The sequence below is a fragment of the Tinamus guttatus genome, unplaced genomic scaffold (genome assembly GCF_059628265.1).
Source record: "Tinamus guttatus ecotype Peru unplaced genomic scaffold, ASM5962826v1 Tinamus_guttatus_pri_ptg000004l, whole genome shotgun sequence".
NCBI classification, from domain to species: Eukaryota; Metazoa; Chordata; class Aves; order Tinamiformes; family Tinamidae; genus Tinamus; species Tinamus guttatus.
In genome coordinates, this window is record NW_028288538.1 from 7,696,118 (window position 1) to 7,715,737 (window position 19,620).

At 51.7% G+C, this 19,620-nt stretch overlaps 1 protein-coding gene across 1 annotated transcript; it reads right to left on the reverse strand.

The window, feature by feature from the left end:
• Positions 1-7,771: 7,771 nt before the first annotated feature.
• RHCG (Rh family C glycoprotein) lies at positions 7,772-18,588 on the reverse strand. Its single transcript, XM_088525482.1, has 10 exons — positions 18,387-18,588; positions 14,674-14,860; positions 14,315-14,465; positions 12,481-12,628; positions 11,918-12,084; positions 11,070-11,207; positions 10,318-10,454; positions 9,653-9,777; positions 8,917-8,990; positions 7,772-7,877 (listed from the first exon to the last, which is right to left on the reverse strand). Exons 1-10 carry the CDS (start codon positions 18,571-18,573, stop codon positions 7,809-7,811), a joined length of 1,383 nt encoding a protein of 460 aa, XP_088381608.1. The 5' UTR covers positions 18,574-18,588; the 3' UTR covers positions 7,772-7,808.
• Between the last annotated feature and the right edge of the window lie 1,032 nt (positions 18,589-19,620).

A 19,620-nucleotide genomic window follows, 5' to 3' on the forward strand; every position in this document is an offset into this window, starting at 1 on the left:
ACAGGAAAACCCGTATGTGTGGGAATGGAGCAGAGTGGCTGCTCCTGCATGGGCAACCTTTATATATCAAAGCTAAGAAGCTTAGGGCTGAGCCCCCAGATCCCAGCTTAGGGACTCGTGACAGCTTCTGCTGCCCCCTAAATAGCATCGCATCCTCTCCCCTGGCCCGTGTGTAGCCCCCACAACCACTGTGGCCGGGGCCACCACTATCCGTCGAGAATCGCCGGCGAGCTGTTATCTGCCAATCAAGGGCGGCTGAGAAGCGAACCCCCACGCAACACGCTGTCTGGTGTGAATCTCCTGATCCCGCTAACCCGCGGGCCGCGCCAGGCTCGGGCCGCGTGCAATCGCCGGCTACGGGCCTCGCTTAGCAACAGGGCACGAAACAGCCCGCGGCCTCGCGGGAGAAAAATAGGCCTTTTCTTGTCGCTGAAAGATTCATCGTTCGGGCTGAAAGTGGCCCCTCCCCTCTTTCAAATACTTGTCAGCAGGGAGAATACAGCTTAGATACTGGGCTGATCAGATCATGGCTAATCTGTTATTCCTTGCCACTAAAACTGCCAGAAGACTTTCAAACAACTTCACTGGGAGTGTGCGTGCGGCTGGAGGGAGCCGGCGGGAGGCTCCGGGGCTGCTGCGGCCCGGCCGGCCCCGCTCTGCCCCGCGCCTGGCTGCACTGGGGACATCTCCCCGCATCGGGCAGGTGACGGGGCCCCGGCGTGCCTGGGGCTGTGAGCTGGGCTTTGTGGCATGGGAGCTTTTTCTCCAAAACTGGCTTCCCACTGCGGAAGGAAATAGCCCACCTGTGCCTGAACAGCACTGGCGATGCTGACAAAACAGGGATGGGCACGGAGAAAGGTGTCTTCCCCAGCTATTCCCAGGCCGACATGCTTGCAAAAGGAGAAGTGGACAAAACAAGCCTCAAAGACTTGCGGGAATTTCATGTGCTGGCCTGGATCCTGCCCTCCTTTGCACGGCGTTAAATTAAAGCAATGCTCTTAGCAGGGCAGCACACTTGCAAACCTCTCCTCTAAGCACATCTGCACCAAACGCGGGGGTCGGCGTGGGCAGTCAGCTCTGGGGACAGCAATTGCAGCACTACCTGCCCGGACAATGTACCCCGTGTCCCCTGGTGTTCGCGAGGCTCCACACTGCTGCGTCCTCCCTGCTCCTCTTTTCAGCGCTCATTAGATCAAGCTGCCGCCACTTTAGTGCCTTGCAGCCTCGGGAGCCTGGCGGGAATGCAGCGGGCTGGGGAATGCTTCGGGTAGAGAACTGAAAAACAGAGCACTCGGGCCAAAGCTGTGGACTGTACAAGACTTTATTTTAAAATAAAAACCTTTATAAAAAAAAGCTTTTAAAAATAAAAGTTTAAAAATAAAGATATAATGTATACACGCATACACACACGTATATATTCATACACTGGGTCTTCAGGACAGATTCTGGCAATCAGAAGCGAGATTTTCCCTATCAGAACAGGTTTGATGGGGCTGTTTTAACCATTCCCATAACACACATGCGTAGGAGTGATGCTCTGTGCCTGATGCCCAGGCCTCACCTTGGCACATGCTGCTCTGCCTCTGCCAAAATGCTCTAAAAGCCCTCAAGCCTCATCCATGCTCTCTAGCTCTGCTGCTGTGTCTGCCTTGCCCTAACTTGGAACTATGCCTGGATTTAGCCCTAAAATCTAACCTTTCTGGGTCCATCACTAACCATAGCTTATAGCACAAGGCTGCTGCAAAGACAGATCCTGGATACAGCAGGGCTGGTGACAGAAAGGGAAACTTCCCTGAGAACTGGCAGGAGGGGACCAAGGTGCCCAGAGAGGCTGGGGACTGCCTCGTCCCCTGGCAGCCTTCTCTTAGTCAGGAATAATTAATTACCTTCTTGAGGATCTTAGCTTCAGCCCTTCCCTGCTCATGCACCAGCCCAGGAGAGGAGGGAGGGAGGGAGGAGACGGCAGCGAAGAGGGTAGAGAATTAATTGGACATTGTGTTGGGAATCGCCTCCTGGTTGCTGTCAATCTTTGGAGTGAACAGCCTCTTGTCTCACTCAATAGGAACTTTATATGCTCCTTTAATCCTTCAGTCCGTATTGTCAGGGCTTCCCCCCTCCTCCTGTCTCTCCTTCCCACCGCAGGACTTTTGATGACCCCAGCTGTCTGAGGCAATACAAAGAAGCCCCTTAACTAACACTCTGTGATCTACACAGGCAATAAAGAGGCTCCCCTTGACAAGGATTTGTGGGCAGAATATATGCAAATGCCAGGACGTGTGCGGGTTGGGAGGTGAGCTGCCGTTGCGCGGCCCGGTGCTGCTCCTGGTCCCAGGACAGGCCTGGAAGATGCTGTGGCCTTGCAGGGCGGCAGGGGAGGCTTGCAGGGCCGCACGGAGCTCGGGAAGGGACGGCCGCCCTGCAGGAAGATGCAGGTGGGGATTGCTCAGGTGTGTGGGCAGAGCTGCATGGATGCCCTGCACACCCCGCCACATGGTTAAAGCAAACAGGGGAGTCCCTGTGCCCAGCCAGGCCTGACGGGTAAGGATATCCATGCACATGCAAAGGGGACTCTCTATGACCATAGGCTTTGGGTCCTGCTGTCCCAAGTCATGCAGAGACCTGCGCCCTGACATCCCATCTGTGGCAGTGAGAAGACACAGGTCCAGTGCCTGACTGGTGTCCCCATGCCCATCTGTGCAGGTTGCTCCTGCTCCATGGAGGGCTGTCACGCCAGCACCCTCCTAGCTCACTGGCACTTGTCATCCATCTCTTCCTCCAGCTACATGGACTCAGTTCACTATCATGTCTTCCTCCGCCACCCTGCAGTCCAGGACACCTGATGACGCTAGCAGGCAGCCTGCGGCTTTCATGTCCAGGGACTCTTACCTGCTGTCCAGGATGTCTGTGGATAAAATGTCTCTGACTTTCCCTCATTTACATGAATGAGGGCTTTGCCTCTCTTCCTTTGGGTTCAGCAGGACAGAGAGTCTCTTTAGAGGAAGGAGAGAACAGCCAAGTCTCTTGCTTTCTCTCCTTGGCTATGTTCAATGTTGCTCTTCTTCAGTGTTGGAGATCACCATTCTGGTAGACCTTCTCTCTTGCCTTATTCCTCTCCTGACAGTGCTCCAGCCTGGAGCTCACCTTAGCATCCTTTTCCTACCCAGCTTCTCTAGCACTCGCTTCTCCTGTGCAGCTCCCTGGCTTCTCCTTGCCACTCTCATGAGTCTCTTCCCATCCCAAAGAGACACTGGGCTCTCCTCCATGGGCCAACTCCATCACACAGCCAAGGGATGTTCCAGTAACACTGTGGAACAAGTAGGTGGTGAATTCCCCAGGCACCACAGAGTCCACACTGCCCTGACATGGAAAGGGAGCTCAGAAACCAAGAACATTTGCTCTCATGCCCACTGGGCTACCAAGAGGCCAAAGTCCTCATCCTGCTCCGTGGACCATGGATGGCCACAGTGGCCTCCTGGAGCGGGCGCAGGTCCCTTCCTTCTAGTGCAAGCAACTCCTCGAGAGGCTGGCAGCCACCTCCTGAAGTCAGGAGGCCATGCTCCTTCCCACATTAGCACATGAATAGGGCCAGGGGGAGGTGGGAAGGGGGGCAAGCCCCCACTGTCCACTCAAGCAAACAATTTGGCTAGCAAATTGACATAATTACAAGGGACAGAGAGAAAAGAAAGGCGAGCCCCCTCCCCTGCGCTCCAGAGGGCCCGACCCCTGCCGAGTTACTTAGACCCTTTGTGAGACTCAATGCTAGGTACTGATTAGGGAACGTATGCCCTTTTCAAGGGCTCTAAGTGATTGGCTGCCTTAATCTGATTACAATTTACAGCACTCCTTAAGAAGGGACTGGAGTGCCTTTCACACACGTACATGGACACACCAGGCCTGACACGCACACATTCGCGCCAACACAAAGGCGCACGTATGTGCACGGACGCGCCGTGGCTGTTCCTCAGGCGCTCACGTGTGCAGGGACGCGCCGGCACAGACGTACGCGTGTAATGTGCCTGCGTGTGCTTACAGACACACCAACGCCGCAGGCCCACGGGTACAACGTGCACACGCCAGCACGTCATGCCAACAGATGCCTTGAAACATGCTAACGTGTCTGCCCGTGTTCAAAAAGGCTAAGTGCACATGCAAAACTGTCACAGTCGCAGTAGCATGTGTGTTGACATGCAACCAGCAAGTGATCAGGTGTGACTTGTGCCTCAGGCACACAACGGTAGCCAGTTTTAGCCCAAATCCAGAGCTTACACAGTGTACCTGCTCACACACAGTGGGACATCCACAAACAGCCCCACTGAGTGTGTGCACAGCCATGGTGGGGACACCTATGCAACAGCCAGGCTGGTGGCCTGATGTACAGGCACAGAAATAACAGGAGAGGCCTCCTGTGCCCCCAGGCTGGCCAGCGGACAGGTGTCTGCCTGCAGAGGCACAAGGACTCCACTAGAAGTGGGGGGACACAGAGCCGAGCAAAGGCCCCCGTGAGCTCTGTAGCAGCTTTCAGGAGCGAGAGTATGATCTAAGCCCACCTGCCTGCCTATTAAAAGCAGGATTAAACGGTGCTGTTCCCTGCCCGCCCCCTTCCCCCTTCACGCTCTTGCTAACATCATCCCCTTGGGGAAACCACCATCTTTACAGGGGATTTTTTTTAACCTCTTTTCTACTCTGTGCTCCATAGATCCCAGGGGATTAGCAGCCAGGCTGGGCCTTCCAGCTAACTTGAAGGCTGGTTGTTTCAGCCAGCCCCCCCATGGGAACCTGCCCCGGGACGGCTTTGGTCAATGCCTCCGGTGCTTCCCAGCCAATTTGTACCACCTAATCCCTGAGGGTATCAACAGCTCCTTTCTCACACGTCCCTCCTGAGCAGGCCAATCCTCCACTCTCCACGATCCCCTGTTGAGAAACTCTCTGTCCACTGCTGGGGCCGTGACCGCACTTCAAACACACTAGCCCGACCCCGGCATTGTTTGCCAGGGAATTAAAACTGCAAGGCCAGCCCCAGAGAGTGATTTAGTTACTGAGACTGGGTTGAGTCCTGGAAGAGCATGGGCAATAAAATGCTTCACTGCCCAGGAGTCTGGGCAATTTAGGGGTCTTCCCACGAGGAGGAGGCAGAGCCTGAAGGACTGGGAAGAGCGGAGCAAATGGGGAATGGGGTCCGAGCTCCTTCTGCCGGACACGTGTATACAGGACAGGATCGTCTCCTGGTGCTCACTCCGTGTCCCCGACAGAGTCTGGCAGCCTCGTTAAAGCAATGAGGCTCGTTTGACTTTTTTTGGTCACTGCCCTCTGCAGCCCTTGCAAGCTCCTGGGAAAAGACAGCAGAGGCCACGGGTGCTGGATGCAGCCTCCCCGCGGTGGGACACAGCCTGCCAACCTGCATGGGGTGATGCTCTCCTGTGGGCAAGCTGCAAGGCTGGTGTGGCTGCGTGCCACCGCTTTGGGGGCATACCCAAAAGCTCCAGCTCCTTCAAGGGTGGGGGGCACAAGGGTGCCAGCCACAGTCACACAGCACGGAATGTAGTGCCTAAGAGATTCCTGTTTTCAAGTAGTTTTGGAGATTTGGGACAAAAGGTTTCAGACTCAGCTTTTCAGATGGCCCACGTACAGGAGAGAAAGGGCCATCCCAGGTGAGCCAGGTGGATAATCTGGTGGACAACCCAACAGAAAGGCCACAGAAACCTGGCTGGACTGCAGGAGGTAGATGCCGTCCCTGTCTGTGAAGGAGGAATGAGGGAGGGGATTACTCAGGTGCTGAGATTTGTTGGGGCTAAGAAAGTATTTCCTTGGGATCACTATCAGCTTGGCAAGAGCCTCTTGAGCTACAGACTGCAGCCTCAATGCCAGACATGAGGATAGGAGATCTGTGGGTTTATCAGACTGGGCTTTTTATTTAAGGCTGCTAAACCAGTATGTGGAGGGACACCAAGGATTCACCTTTTTAACAGACACTTAGCTAAATTTCCCCATACACAACAAGCCCTTGAGCTTCTCATTTCCCTTATCACATGAAGCTGTGTTTGACACCATTGCAGTGACAGACTGGCAGGCCTTTTCTATTAGTCTTTTTTATTTTTTATTTTTCTTTAATAGTAGCGAGGTTGTCTCAGGTCAAACAGAGACAGACCTTGGTTGCAGAACAGAGCATCTCCCGCCTGGCTGTCCCCATCCCCTCACCATGGCGGGCGAACACAGCGTTTCGGCGCCTCCTCCTCTGTCACAATGTTTTTCAGCTCCACCAAGCAAAGTGTCCAATTAGAGCAGAGCCTCTTGCTTCCATCTTTGCCGACATTTAATTAACATGCTGCTGCTGGCAGCCGCTGACAAATTCTAGAAACATGTTGTAAAGGGTTTTTGTCTTTACCCAGCATGGAAAATGAGGGTGTCATATCCCAAGGGGATGTGAATAGCTACTTTTGACTCCCCCCCTCAGGTGTGAGAATTATAGCTAGACACAGTGAAGAGACCTATCAGCCCTCCCACCTTCTTTCTTTCCCTTTTCCTCTCCTGCTCTTCACCCTAGAAAACACACAGGTTTGGGGCCTGATTTTTATTCCTGTTGCCTTCTTCAACTGTGACTGAAGACTGATGATTTTGCTGGATGCAAGAAGGACCGGTTAATATAAGCCAGAGGGCTACACTATATGTTTAGGCTCACCCCATCAGGATAACACTGTTAGTGGAAGGAACAGTCTGACAGTGCTGGAAGAAATGGCTGAAACCAAGGAGGAAGGAAGGGTCTTGCCAGCCTGCACATTATGTGCAAACAAGGTTCCCAAAGATCTGATGGAGGCCTCAAAACAGTGACCGAGAGATATTAGTAGAGGAATGCACATAAATACGCAGCCAGGCCATGAACCAGTCCTCCTCTGCCCAGACTGCATGGCAGTATCGGCACAATGGCAGCTGCTTCATCCCAACACTGTCTCCTCAAGAGTACCAGTGCAGCCAGCGCAGTGGGTCCTGGCTCACTATGAAAACTCTCAACTGCTATGTCCAACTGCACAGAGGAGGCTCTGCCTTTAGCAAAGGGCTACACAGTATTTTAAGGACAGTGTCAGGCCCTAAGCCAGCTGGCTCCACAGTCATATCCCTCTTCTAGAACTGTTTGTGCTCCAATTCAGCACCAGGTCACCTTGCAGTGTCCCAGCTCCTTGCCTTTATTATGAGTTTCTGGGCACCTACTTGGCCCTGCATGTGCTCTGGCATGGCCAGAGGGGCACTCAGACCCTTCCAGCTCCAGAGAGATCACATCACACCCAGCCTCTCTACTGTGGAGCTGGGGATCCCAAGCACTTTCTGGGGAGGTGATAGTGTTTCTTTTGGGAGCTATTTCGTGTCACTCCCGGGAAAAACAAGGTCTGGGCAACATCCTACCCCATTGCACTTCTCAAACAAGTAATGGAAAGAGAAACATGTTTTTTCTTTTTTTCTTTTTTTTTTCCCCACTATTTTATTCACAAGAACAAATTACAAAAATGCAGGAGAAGGGCAGGACAGCCCTGGGAGCTTGGAGTCCTGCTGCCATGGGGAGCTGTCACAGAAGGCAGTGGAGCAAGGGAGCAGAGCTCGGGCGCTGCAGCACCTTGGCTTTGCTGTGGGCGGCATAGGGTGGCCATGCTCCCTAGGGAGTGCAGAGATGGCCGGAGCCCAGCACAATCCCTTCAGGGGCAGCCGTGTTTTCCACCGTTCCTGGTCCTCCTTCCCGGGCCACACCGGGCCTGGCGGACTCCAGATCGCCCCGGAGGGCGGGAGGGCGGCAGGAGGGAAGCCGCGCGCGGGCGCGGGGCTCAGGGGGAGGCGGGCTTGTCGCCGGGGCTGTGCATGTGGTACACGTCGCTCTCCTCGTCCTCGGGCACCTGCGGCGGCGGCGCCCGCCTCAGCCGCGGCACTTCCCGCACGCCCGCCTCGTGCCGCGGGCAGCAGCGCCATCTTGTGCGCGCCCGCCGCGCCCGCGCCGGCCCCGCAGAGCCTGACCCACGCCCGTCCTCTGCCCCAACACCGTCACACACCCCTCCTCTACCCCGACACACACCCCTCCTCTACCCCAGCCCCGACACACACCCCTCCTCTACCCCAACACAAACCCTCCTCTACCCCAACCCCAACACACACCCCTCCTCTACCCCAACACAAACCCTCCTCTACCCCAGCCCCGACACACACCCCTCCTCTACCCCAACACAAACCCTCCTCTACCCCAGCCCCGACATACAGCCCTCCTCCCCCCCAACAGAAAACCTCCTCTACCCCAACCCCAACACACACCCCTCCTCTACCCCAACACAAACCCTCCTCTACCCCAACCCCGACACACACCCCTCCTCTACCCCAACACAAACCCTCCTCTACCCCAGCCCCGACACACACCCCTCCTCTACCCCAACACAAACCCTCCTCTACCCCAGCCCCGACACACAGCCCTCTTCTACCCCAACAGAAAACCTCCTCTACCCCAACCCCGACACACACCCCTCCTCTACCCCAACACAAAACCTCCTCTACCCCAACCCTGACACACACCTCTCCTCTGCCCCAACCCCGATACACAGCCCTCCTCTGCCCCAACCCCGACGCACACCTGTCCTCTGCCCCAACCCGACTTGCACCCCTCCTCTACCTCAACACCGATCCACACCACTCCTCCACCCCACAGAGCCCGACCCACACCCATTCTCTACCCCAACCCTGACCCACACCTCTCCTCTGCCCAACTGCCTCTGACCACACCTCTGTCCCCCCCATTCTGACTCACAGCCCTGCCTCAGTCCCACTGTTTCCAACCTCCTCAGCCTCACCAGCCCTTACTCTGAGTCCTTCACCTCAGTCCTGCCAACCTTGACACCCTGGTCCCTTTATTCCCCAGGACTGCGAGGGTCCCTTATCCGCATAGCTCACCTCCCAGTAGATGTCATCCTCAAAGCAGGTCTCGTCTGCGGGATCACCCCAGATGGGCAGCTTCAGGATGCCTCCTGGAAGCACCAAAGGAGGCCGTGTTGCAGGCGGACACCAGACTCCAGGGATGTAGGGCAGGGCTCCCTCCCCATTGTAAGGAAGTGACCCTGAGTCAGTCTCCAGGACCGCTTCATGCACTTCATGCGACTACTGAGACTGGGTGTGTGGACACTGGGCAGAGACCTGCTGCTTGCTCACAACTCTGAGCTATCCCAGGAGAGATCATCCTGATTGGGAAGGGGAGAAGGAGACAACACAGGGCTTCTGCTGTGCTCCAGCTGCCCACAAAGCGGCAGCAATGACATATCAGATGGGGGAAGATGGACAGATTCTACCTGTTCAGACAGCAAAGGGAACAAACCCAGCACTGTTGCTTATTATTGTATTAATGCAAACACCTACCCCCTTTCTCTAAGCCCACGTGGCTTTCCTGGTATTCAAGAGTCCCCCTTTACTGCCCAGTTCCCTCTGCCCCTGTGGGCTTTGGGACAGTCCTATCTGCATGATCTCATAAGCAAGGTGAGCAACCTTGCAATTGCTGTTTCTCCTGGGACAGGGTTGCAGCCCTTGCAACAAAAGTAGGAAGGATCCATCTGGCCAAGGGGAAGAGCACATGGATGCCCAGTTCAGTTACAAGCTGGACTCAATCTTCCCCTCTCCATGCTTCCCTCCTGCTTACCCACAAGAGCCCCCCCAGCGAATGCCATGACCAGAGATACAACGATCCCAGCTGCCTGGAAACCTCCTTGGACACTGGGTGTCCGGGTCTTGTAGCTGCCAGTGAAGTCAAAGGCCTTGATAAAGCTGCGGAGGACAAAAAAGATGGGGATTGCTTCCAGCAGGAGACCTTCCCCAGGTGGAGGAAAGCTATGCTGAGCCAGGCTGGAGAACTGTGTGCCCTGCTCCCTCAGAACTCCCTCTTCTGCAGAGAACTAGAAGAATGTTGCAATGGCACAAAACACTGCTCACTTTCTCCTCCTCTGCCCCCAGCCAAGCTTTAGCTTGGAGCAACAGCCCAAAAGATAAACATTTATTTTGGATTTCAGACCTTAAGATTTTACCTGACCCTCAAAACAATGCAGAGACAGAAGAAGAAACCTTCCCCCACCCATTGTGCCAAGGACTGGGGTTATGGCACATCTTTTGAGGGCAACAGAGGACTGTCAGCTACAAGAGTCTTTCACAATTTAGCAAGCCCAAATTAGACAGTCCACCATGTGTTCTTGAGGGGAGAAAGTAACAACTCTGGACACAAAGCAAACGCTATTAATTCAGGCTATTAACTCCAGCCTAAGGAGTCCAGGGTAAAATGAATTGTCATGGAAGAGTTTCACGCTGTCTTACCCTTCCTTTCCATACACCTCCTCCGTGGCTGCAGCTGCAGTGACGGCTCCCACAATGCCCCCAATAAGGCCTGGCATGCCATGGAGGTTGTGAATGCCACATGTGTCCTGGATGTGCAACCTGGACTCCAAAACAGGCTGTGGGGAAGGGAAGTAGAGAGAGATGGGGAACATGACCACAATCCTGGAAGGAAATTAGTTCCTTCCATGGAGAATATAGCACTATATCCACGGTGGATATAGTGAGGAGTGGGAGCTAGAAGGGAGCAGGGGCATGCCAAAGGGTAATGGGTACAAACTGAAACACAGTAAGTTTCATCTGCATTTGAGAAAGAACTTAAGGTGACAGAGCACTGGAACAGGCTGCCCAGAGAGGTTGTGAGGTCTCCTTTTTGGGAGATCTTCAAAACCTGCCTGATGCAACTCTGCAATGTGCAAGGGGACATCTCTAGAAGTCTCTTCCAACCTCACAATTCTGTGATTCTGCAGCTGGGATTGGCGAGGAGGGAGGAGTGATATTATGGGTCCCTTTCAAGAATGAAAGGCTTTCAGACAGTGATTGAGCCAAATGTAAGGTGAAATGAAAATATATCCTCCAACCATTCTCCTATTGGAGCCTTCCTGAGAATTTTGAGACAGTAAATGGAGTCAAATGCATCTTCACAGGGGACAGTGGAAAGCAGGAAGCCTCAGTGAATCCATCTCTGGTTTCCTTAGCAGCACCAGGGCTGCAATTCCCCACACAGCACTCACCGTGAGGTAGACATACCCCACTGTGGACACGATGCCACAGATGAACCCGACAATGAGGGAGCCATATGGAGTCAGCATCATCTCCGCACTGGTGCCCACAGCCACACCACCAGCCAGCGTTGCGTTCTGGATGTGAACCTGCAGAAGTAATTGTCTTGTCTTATCATCTCAAAGAGATTCCAATTGCTCAGGGATGGTGTGGATAGTATAGCAGGAAAATCAGCTCTGAAAATGTTTCCAGAGGAAATATTATGGCCCATTTTCCTACTTGCTGGAGAAAAAACAAGAGGAGAAGAACGGGCAGCCTCTGTTGAAGCACAGCAGCAAATAGACTCCCACTCCTCATACCACACACGCTCCTTGCATCCACAAATCTGGGTGGAGAGTTGTGATGAGATGGAAATTGTCTCACCCATGTGTCACGCAGGCTCTGCTGTCACACAGTTGTGCACCCACACACATAACATGTACAAGTCAGCCCCCTGGTTGCTTACAAGCTGCCACACAGGCCCTTCTTGGCTGGCTGGAGAATGCTGCCAAACACAGCTCTGCAACATGCCCATCAGAAGCTCTCTCTTGGCATAGCATATTCACGTGTTTGTGGCCTGCTGTGTTAGGTCCACCATGTGCAGGGCATCACCCAGTTTTTTCCCCTGCATGCCTTGTGCACAACAGGTTTTACTGCCTGCCTGCTTATTCCAAATAACCTCTTGTTTTCCAGCTTGGGACCCTCAGGCCTTGAAATGTGGTACCATTTCAGCAAATGAAGAGTGGTGATCCCTTCCTGGCCCCTTGATCAATCTAGTGACAAAGCACCTGGGGAGCACTGGGGTCTTTTCCCAGCTTACCATGTCAAGCTTGCCTTTCTTCTGCAGCATGCTGGAGAAGGCCATTGTGGTGAGGACACAAGCAGCTAGTGAGCAGTACGTGTTAATTGCGGCCCGGTGCTGGGCATCCCCGTGTTCAGAAATTGCAGAATTAAAACTGGGCCAGTACATCCACAAGTACAGAGTACCTGATGGGATGGGGAGGGGAACACAAAGAAGGGAAAGTGAAAAAAAAAAAAAAAAGATTACAGGGATTGAAAAATCCCTAAAAGGAAGATGATTCTTTGCACAGAGAAGTTAAAATCTGAGGGCTTGATATTCCCGCTCTCCCAGTGCTGTTCCTCCCTCAGCATTAGGAGATACTCGCAGAGGAAGGAAACCAAAACCCTAACTTATTTTCCCAGGCACCATCTCAACCCAAGCCTCAATGCAGGACACTGAGTAGCTCTGAATTGTCAAAAAAGGGGGATATAGCGTTCCTCAGCACCAGGCCCTGGTTTCAGTCTGTCTTCCCCGGAGGGAGCTGCTCCCTGTGACTGAGCAGTACACAAATCCCAACTCCATTGAGGCTGGGGTTTACTCACCGATCATAGCGAAGAGGTCGGAGTGGTACACAGAGCCCTGCTTGTCCTTACTCTGCTCCAGGTTGGGTCTGTACAGGATACGTGTCACAGTCAGGCCAAAGTAGGCCCCAAAGGTGTGAATGGTCATGGAGCCACCTGCATCTTTAACCTATGGCCATGAAAAAAACAGAATTTCCCTCCTGGAATCTCCACTTCTTCTGGAAAAGAGATCTGGCTTGCTTCATGCCCAGCTTGTTCTCCCAATTTCCAGGCACAGCCCGCACTTGATCATGTGGAGAGAGAAACAAAAAAGCTCCAATCCTACTATTTATCCTGCTCTTTTGGGCTTGTGTATGGCCATGCCGTTCCCCCTGGCTCCCCCGTGAAGGGCATCAAGGCAGAAGCGAATTCCTGACCTGTCCCAATGAAAAGTGAGTTGCAGTGATATCATTAAAACAAACTAGGATTAACCTTCTTCCATCACAAGATGAAATAGGCACAGGAGTGAGCATTAAATACAGAATACTTTATCCCTTTCACCTCAAGATTCTTTTACAAATATTGAAAAGACACAAGTGTTACAAGCAGAAACAGACAGAAGCAAGATCTCCTGTTCCTGAAGCACTTCCCCGCGAAGGCTGATGATGCTTACTGTGAATGCAGACTTTCTGCTGGTTTGTGATGGACTGAATCAAGAGTCCTTGCTCTCCCTGCATGCCCGGGCAGTGCAGAAGGAGCTCAGCCTGGTGGCACCAGGCCATCTTTGGTAGAGCACCCCACTAACATGTCTCTGGATATTTGTCCTCCCCTCCTCTTCTTATTGCCTCAAACATTTGTGGTTGTGTTGCATCACTTTTCGACTTGTCTATCTGTCTGCTACTCCTGCAGATGCTGCAGGTCTCTCTCGTTAGCTGCATTTGCCCAGAGCTGGTGCCAGAGCATCACCTACAGAGAGGGGTGAGAAGGAGCCATTCAAGACAGCAAGGGCTGAACCTCTGTGCTTGGCTGCTACCTGGACTCATTTACATGATGTGATGAGCCTGGAGGGAATCACAGCGGGTATTTCAAAGGCACACAGTCAAGATAATCATCATGCTGTCAGACAAGAATTCCTCTTTCCATGTTGCTGACGATAAGCATCAGCAAAGGATCCCTGCCTCATGTTTCCAACTACGAGACCAGTGGATCTCCAAGAAGTCCTTTTCCCCAGTGCTAGAGTTGCTCCAGGGTCCCCGTTGCTCAGGCTCTCAACTTCACCTCCTGCTTTCTCTCTAGTTCTACAAGTGCGTTTTCATCCCTCACATCAGGAAAATGAAATTCTGACCAGCAATTAGAAACAAATAAAGCTCTACTTCTCCCAAGGCTTTGCCATTCTTTCCCTTATGCCAGGTTGGCTTGCACATGTGTTCAGGTCTTGTGGGAGCCTCTTTGCTTGCTAGGCCCCCAAACCTTCCCTTGGACTTTGCCATTTGATTTCCTTCTACAAATCCCATATTCCAGCAGGAGAAACAACCAAGAAGAAAATCTCTGACAGGCATGAAGAGAGTGACTGGCTCTTTGTGTCAGGGCTCCTCAGCTGCCTTGGGAGCCTCAGTAGAGGGACCCAGTGCCCTTGACTTATTTGGCTTGTAGTTTGTATGTAAAACTCTGGGAAATCTTTCTCAGAGAAAGGATGTGACAGACCACAAAGGACTGGCTCCTGCCATCCCTCTCCTTTCAAACGCGTTTATTTTTTTCTGTCTGAATTATTGCGTTTCAAATACTTAGGAAAGCAATGGCTTGGTGGAGATAATTTGAAAACATGTAGAAGGGCAGAAACAGAACCAAGCTGGTTGTGCCTAAAGGAGAGCCTTACGTGGAGCAGGTTGAGAAGGATGTACTCATTCACTGCAAAGAGCGTGACTTGAAACAACGTCATTACAAGGAGCTGTATGGGGCTCGTTTTGCCCAGGATGGCCCCAAAGGCAATGCACACAGAGCCCACGCAGAAATCAGCATTGATCAGGCTGAAAGAGAGAAAGGAAAACTATGGTTTAATAAGGAAATATTATTCCATAACTCACCCTCAGCCACCCCCAGGAAGACAAGACAACAGTTTCAAGGGTATCTTTTGCACATAATGCAGGGACAGGTGGTCCCAACTGCTTGGTTCCCATCTGAGCTCTTCTACTATCCAGCCCACAGATGGCACCCATAGCCCAAGTCTCTCCTTACTTCTCCACTCCAATGAGGATCTTTCCGGTCTCGAAAGAGTGGAACCAGCCTTGCATCAGGAGAGCCCACTGGATCCCAAAAGCGGCAAGGAGGAAATTGAAACCCACAGCTCCAAATCCATAACGCTTGAGGAACATCATGAGGAAGCCAAAGCCCACAAAGATCATCACATGGACATCCTGGAAAGCTGTGCCAAGGGAAGGAATCATCAGTTCTGCAGGGGAAGGTGAGGCTGCAAATGCCATATGAATTCAGTAGTGCAGAGAAACTAATAATGTCAGTGACAGCAGGGAAGAAATTCAACAGAAAAATGTGTGCGTTTGTCACATGCCCCCCTGATTTATAAGTCTGAAGATTGTTCAGCTTTTGGAAAGTGGCTTTTGGTTAAAAAGTTCAGTCTTGAAAGCCAGAAGTGTTTACTAAAAGCAGTTTGCAAGGGAAGACTGGAAAGGAGTGTGCAAAGGAAAATATTTTTCTATTCATTTTTCCCCTTTTTCAAAAAACTGAGAAAACATCAAGTAAAGTTATTAGTGTTCAAATTTTATTAAAAGCCCATGAATGGTCATTTTGAGTAGGCCCATCACACCAAGGGTCCTGGCCCTGTTGATAGCTTGGGACAGATATTTAGGGCAGAGTATAGTAACAGTGGAAACTTGCTTAAAAGAAAAAGCACTAAATCATAATTTTTCAGTCCATCAACTTCTGCAGGCCAATCCACAGCACAGTGCTTGTAACCATTACTTCTTCCATCTGTCAGAGCTAACCTTGCTGAGAGAAATGGTAACAGTTGAATTTTATAGGGGTAGCTATGTAGCTGCTTCTGGCTTGTTCCCTGTAATTGATCTAATGGGTCTCCCATTGACCTAGGAACTAGCACGTGGTAAGCTGAGCTCTGGGCAGTGCAGAGAGGCACATACTCCTCTCCCTCTCCTGTTGTAGTGGAGACCCTTGCTGCACGAAAGTCAGTGGCAAAATATACTTGAACCAGGATCTCACTTGCTGAGAGTTTCACTGCTTAGTTGTTCCCTTCAGTCTGGAGCAAGAGTCATCCTCACCAGAGATATCCAGTTCTTCCAAGAGCGCTCATACCTGCTAACTCTTGTCCCTCAGATGCCCTTCCCCGGGGGAAACCCTACCTGTGGGACTATGACCCTCCTGAGAGAAATTCTTGGTGCAATAAACCTGGTTTACTTTTTAATGTTGCATTGTTTCTTTCAGATAAGCATCACTTTGCAACTAGGCGAGCTGAAAACCTGCATAATTGCAAATTAAATCATGCATAGCCTCACACTGGAGGCTGCCCATGAAAAGAGTCCTAGCTTCCGTCCACTGGCCCTTTCTAAGATCTTGCAATTTGTATAATGACAAGCATTTGGACAGGCTCCAGCAGTGTAGCGCAATGTTGCAGAGAGATTAATTTTCTTGTTTCTAAATATGCTCCCCACACCTATGAAATTCCTTGCAAAACAGCAAGAAGACAGGACTTGCAGCTGACACTGTTCAGCAGAGGTCTCTTCAAGTGCACTTTTCTGCACATCCTAAGAACCAGTCTTTGTAACTCTGATTTTACCATAGTCACACACTTTCCCTTTGCAGTATTATTTGTTATTGCTGTATTTATTCTCACTATCTCTGTTCTCAAGGATAAGCAGCAAAATACAGGTCTAGAATGGTCTGTTTCCATTTGTATTATATATTCCTGCTAAATCCTCCTGAAAGAAGAAATATGTAAGGCAGAGTTATGTCTGCAGACTGTGCATCCTCCAAAAATACAGAGGAACCTGATCGTGTGTTAGACCTTGCAAGAACATAGAAGGAAGATCAGGTTTTTCCTCAAAATATCCATAGTCTAAACCCTTGCATTTGTTTTCCCTCGAGAGGAATATGTTTTTGTGGCTCACAAGTAGTCCAGGTGCTCCTAAGCCTTAAAGTTTCTTCGAACTTGCCTTGGGAAGGCAATTGCCATTGCTACCAGAAGGAAGTGTTTGGGCTTTGGAAATACTATCTATGCTGAAGAATCTTGTTACTTTCCCTAAAGAGCAGATGATTCACCCATTATGAAATATCAACACATGAGTCAAAACTAGAAGTAATTGTAGTACTGATTAGAATTGAACTGGCAGTGCTGGAAATGGGCATCATGAAACAACTGCACACAGACTCCCTCCTGCCTGGATTTCCTCATCATCTCTGGGCTTGGGGGACTCTTCAGTTTGTCATGCCTTTCCCACTACATCTCTGCCATTGGAGATAGGTCCTGTGGACAGTAATAATCACAGAAACATTAAGGCAAATCATCTGTGTGTGTTTAACCATCTCAGTCTCTTCTAAAAAGAGATGGATGGACACGGTGATCAAAATGCCAGGGCTCTCTCCTCTTGCTTCGTTTGCCCATCTTTGCAGAGACACTGAGAGGGAGAGAGAGTATTTCTGATTAGATAATGAGGAAAAAAACCCTGCTCTGCACATGAGCCCTTCCTCAGGTCTGAAACAGAATTCGAAGTTAAACCAAAAACAGTTGATCGGAACTTGATTTATTAATGCGAATCTTTTAAGTCATTTGAGGGAGAATATTCAGTGATACGGAGCAAAGCTGGGGTACAGAAGAGGTATAACATTGCTAGCTCCCACAAGCTCTCTGGCCTAAACCTCAACCCCCTGATGTCCTCTCAGCATGACAATGACAACACTGCCACTTTTGCACTGCTGGGGCTTCACACAGACCTGTGTGGGGCTAGTCCAAGGGGCAAGATCTTGACAAAGAGTCAAGCCTTGGCTTTAGACTAACCAGAATGCCAGCTGAACAACTGGGTTTTCTAATCAAATCCTTTTCTGAAATAGCTAATCCTCAGCAGGTACAGATTTCTATAGTTCCTTTGATTTAGAAAGTGCTTTTTTTATAGAAATGTTCTAACGAGATTCATGAGTCAGGTCTGTTGCTTCCTTGGAAACAATTGCCTACAGAAGCAGAGTGTTTCCCATGGTAGACAAAGAAGATGACCAGCAGTGGAGATCAAATCCAGGCAAACACACCGCCTTGTCAAAAAGGCTTTAAGCACATGAGAAAAAACACTACTGCAGTATTATGCAGTGACCAAAGAGCCTTGGGAACCTGGCAGCTCAGGAGATCTCCAGCATCAAAATGGCAGTAACTACAAGGTAATTTACTAGTGAGGGGGAGGATGTAGGAAGAGGAGGAAGATGTCATGGGATCTAGACAACCATTCCTTTGTATACCCAGAAAAGCTTGCTCTGATCCAGAGCCAAGGGAAGAGGCAGCAAGCGGAAATTTGAGGGGTACTGAGAACACGTCAGCCCTATTCCTGGAAAGGAGACGTCATTTACTGGTGTCACAGTACCCCAGGGACAATGCCCCAGGACCACTGGGAAACCGCAAGGCTTCTCTCTTGCTCTTTGGTAAGTGTCAGACCAAGGCAAGAGCCTGATTCTCCAGGAGCAGGTAGAGACATCGCCTCTGACATGCTGTGCCCCAAGCCAGATATAACTGGGGAACACAGAAACACTTGGCAAGGGCTTGACCGTTTGAAAATACTCCTTCACTTGCTCCCAGATCCAGAGCCAGATAACAGAGAGATGGCTTGGTCCAGCAGGAGGGACCTTGCAGCTGGGGTTGGGATGCTGGGAGCAGCAATACATGCAATGTAGAGGGAAGGGGACAGCCAGCCCTCTGAAGAGGGTGCCCAAATACTCACACGGGTATCGGAAGTAGAAATCATTCTCTATGTCACTGGTCACATTCATCTCTTTCTTCTCTTCCTCCCAGTGGGCGTCAGCTTCGGGATCGAAGCGCACAAAGACCCCGAAAAGGACGATCATGGCCACCTCCCAGAGGAGGCAGACGAGCGGGAGCCGCCAGCGCATGTAGGTGTTCTTGGCCATTCCCTGGTGCCTCGGCCGCTCCGTCCACGGAGATCCCCGGGGAGCTGGCGGAACACGGCAGCCCGCATCTCCTGCCCCCGTGGAAGGCAGGAGACATATATAAGAGTGCAAGGTGGGGCCAGGGAGGTGCCTCTGGCAGGATCACGTTTCAGAGTGCGGGGAGGTTCGACAGACTCGCTCTCACCGTCCTTCCTCCCCAGGAGGAGGGATGGGTCTGCAGCACCTTTCCTCTCAGCTGCTCCAAACCCGTCTGAGCCCTGCCTCGCAGGGTCACTGCGAGAGGCGTGAGGTGCCCAGCAGGGAGTGGAGTCTGGGCATCCTGCCCCCTGCTCTGCCCAGCCCCGCACACCTTCCTTTCTCCTTCCTGGGTCGGGTTGGACCAGGCATCCTGACCCTCGGCACCAGCTGCCCTGAGCGCCCTCCTTTCCTACACGACACAGTGAGGGTGCTGCCCTGCTCCCCTCGCTAGGGATCTGGCTCTGCAACTGCCTTTCCCAGCCAGTGCTGAGGATGATGGCAGGTGCCCCTCACCCAGGTGTCACTGTCCCACTCTCCCCCCATGGGTCCCTCCTGTCTTATGGGGCAGAACTGCAGCTCAGGAAGGTCTTTCTCCTCGTGGGAGGGGAAGGCTGGTAAGACCTTTTTCTCCTTGCTTTCTGACGTGCATCTAGACCATCAATAACACCTTGTAAGCCAGGGTGAAGGTGAATGGGGCTGGGCCATGCGGGGCTACTCCCAGAGCCTCTTGGGCAACTCCAAAGTATTACAGGGGCTCATTTCCTCCAGAGAGCCTCTGCCAGGCTCTGGATGCAGAGCTTGGGAGATGCAGCCCTGGTAGAGCTGGGAGGCTGCCCACAGGCCGCCCATTCCCTCCCTACTGACCTGTGGACAGCTCTGTCCAACCAAGGGCAAATTGACTGAGCCTGGGCTCCAAATTCCCTTAAAATGACCAAGAAAAAACAAATTGTGGGGCCTCCTCATATCCTTGTTAGGGCAGTCTGAATCACTGGGTTGGGCATGGGTATTGCAGTATATGTGGGAAAGAAG

Bases quoted from the DNA above. Each gene is read 5' to 3' on its own strand.
- RHCG (XM_088525482.1), bottom strand. From the start codon at position 18,573: ATGGCCAAGAACACCTACATGCGCTGGCGGCTCCCGCTCGTCTGCCTC. The intron at 14,466-14,673 runs GTAAGGAGAGAC...TCTCTCTTTCAG, and splicing joins ATCCTCATTGGAGTGGAGAA to CCTGATCAATGCTGATTTCT. The intron at 9,778-10,317 runs GTAAGACAGCGT...TGTCCTCCGCAG, and splicing joins GAGGTGTATGGAAAGGAAGG to CTTTATCAAGGCCTTTGACT.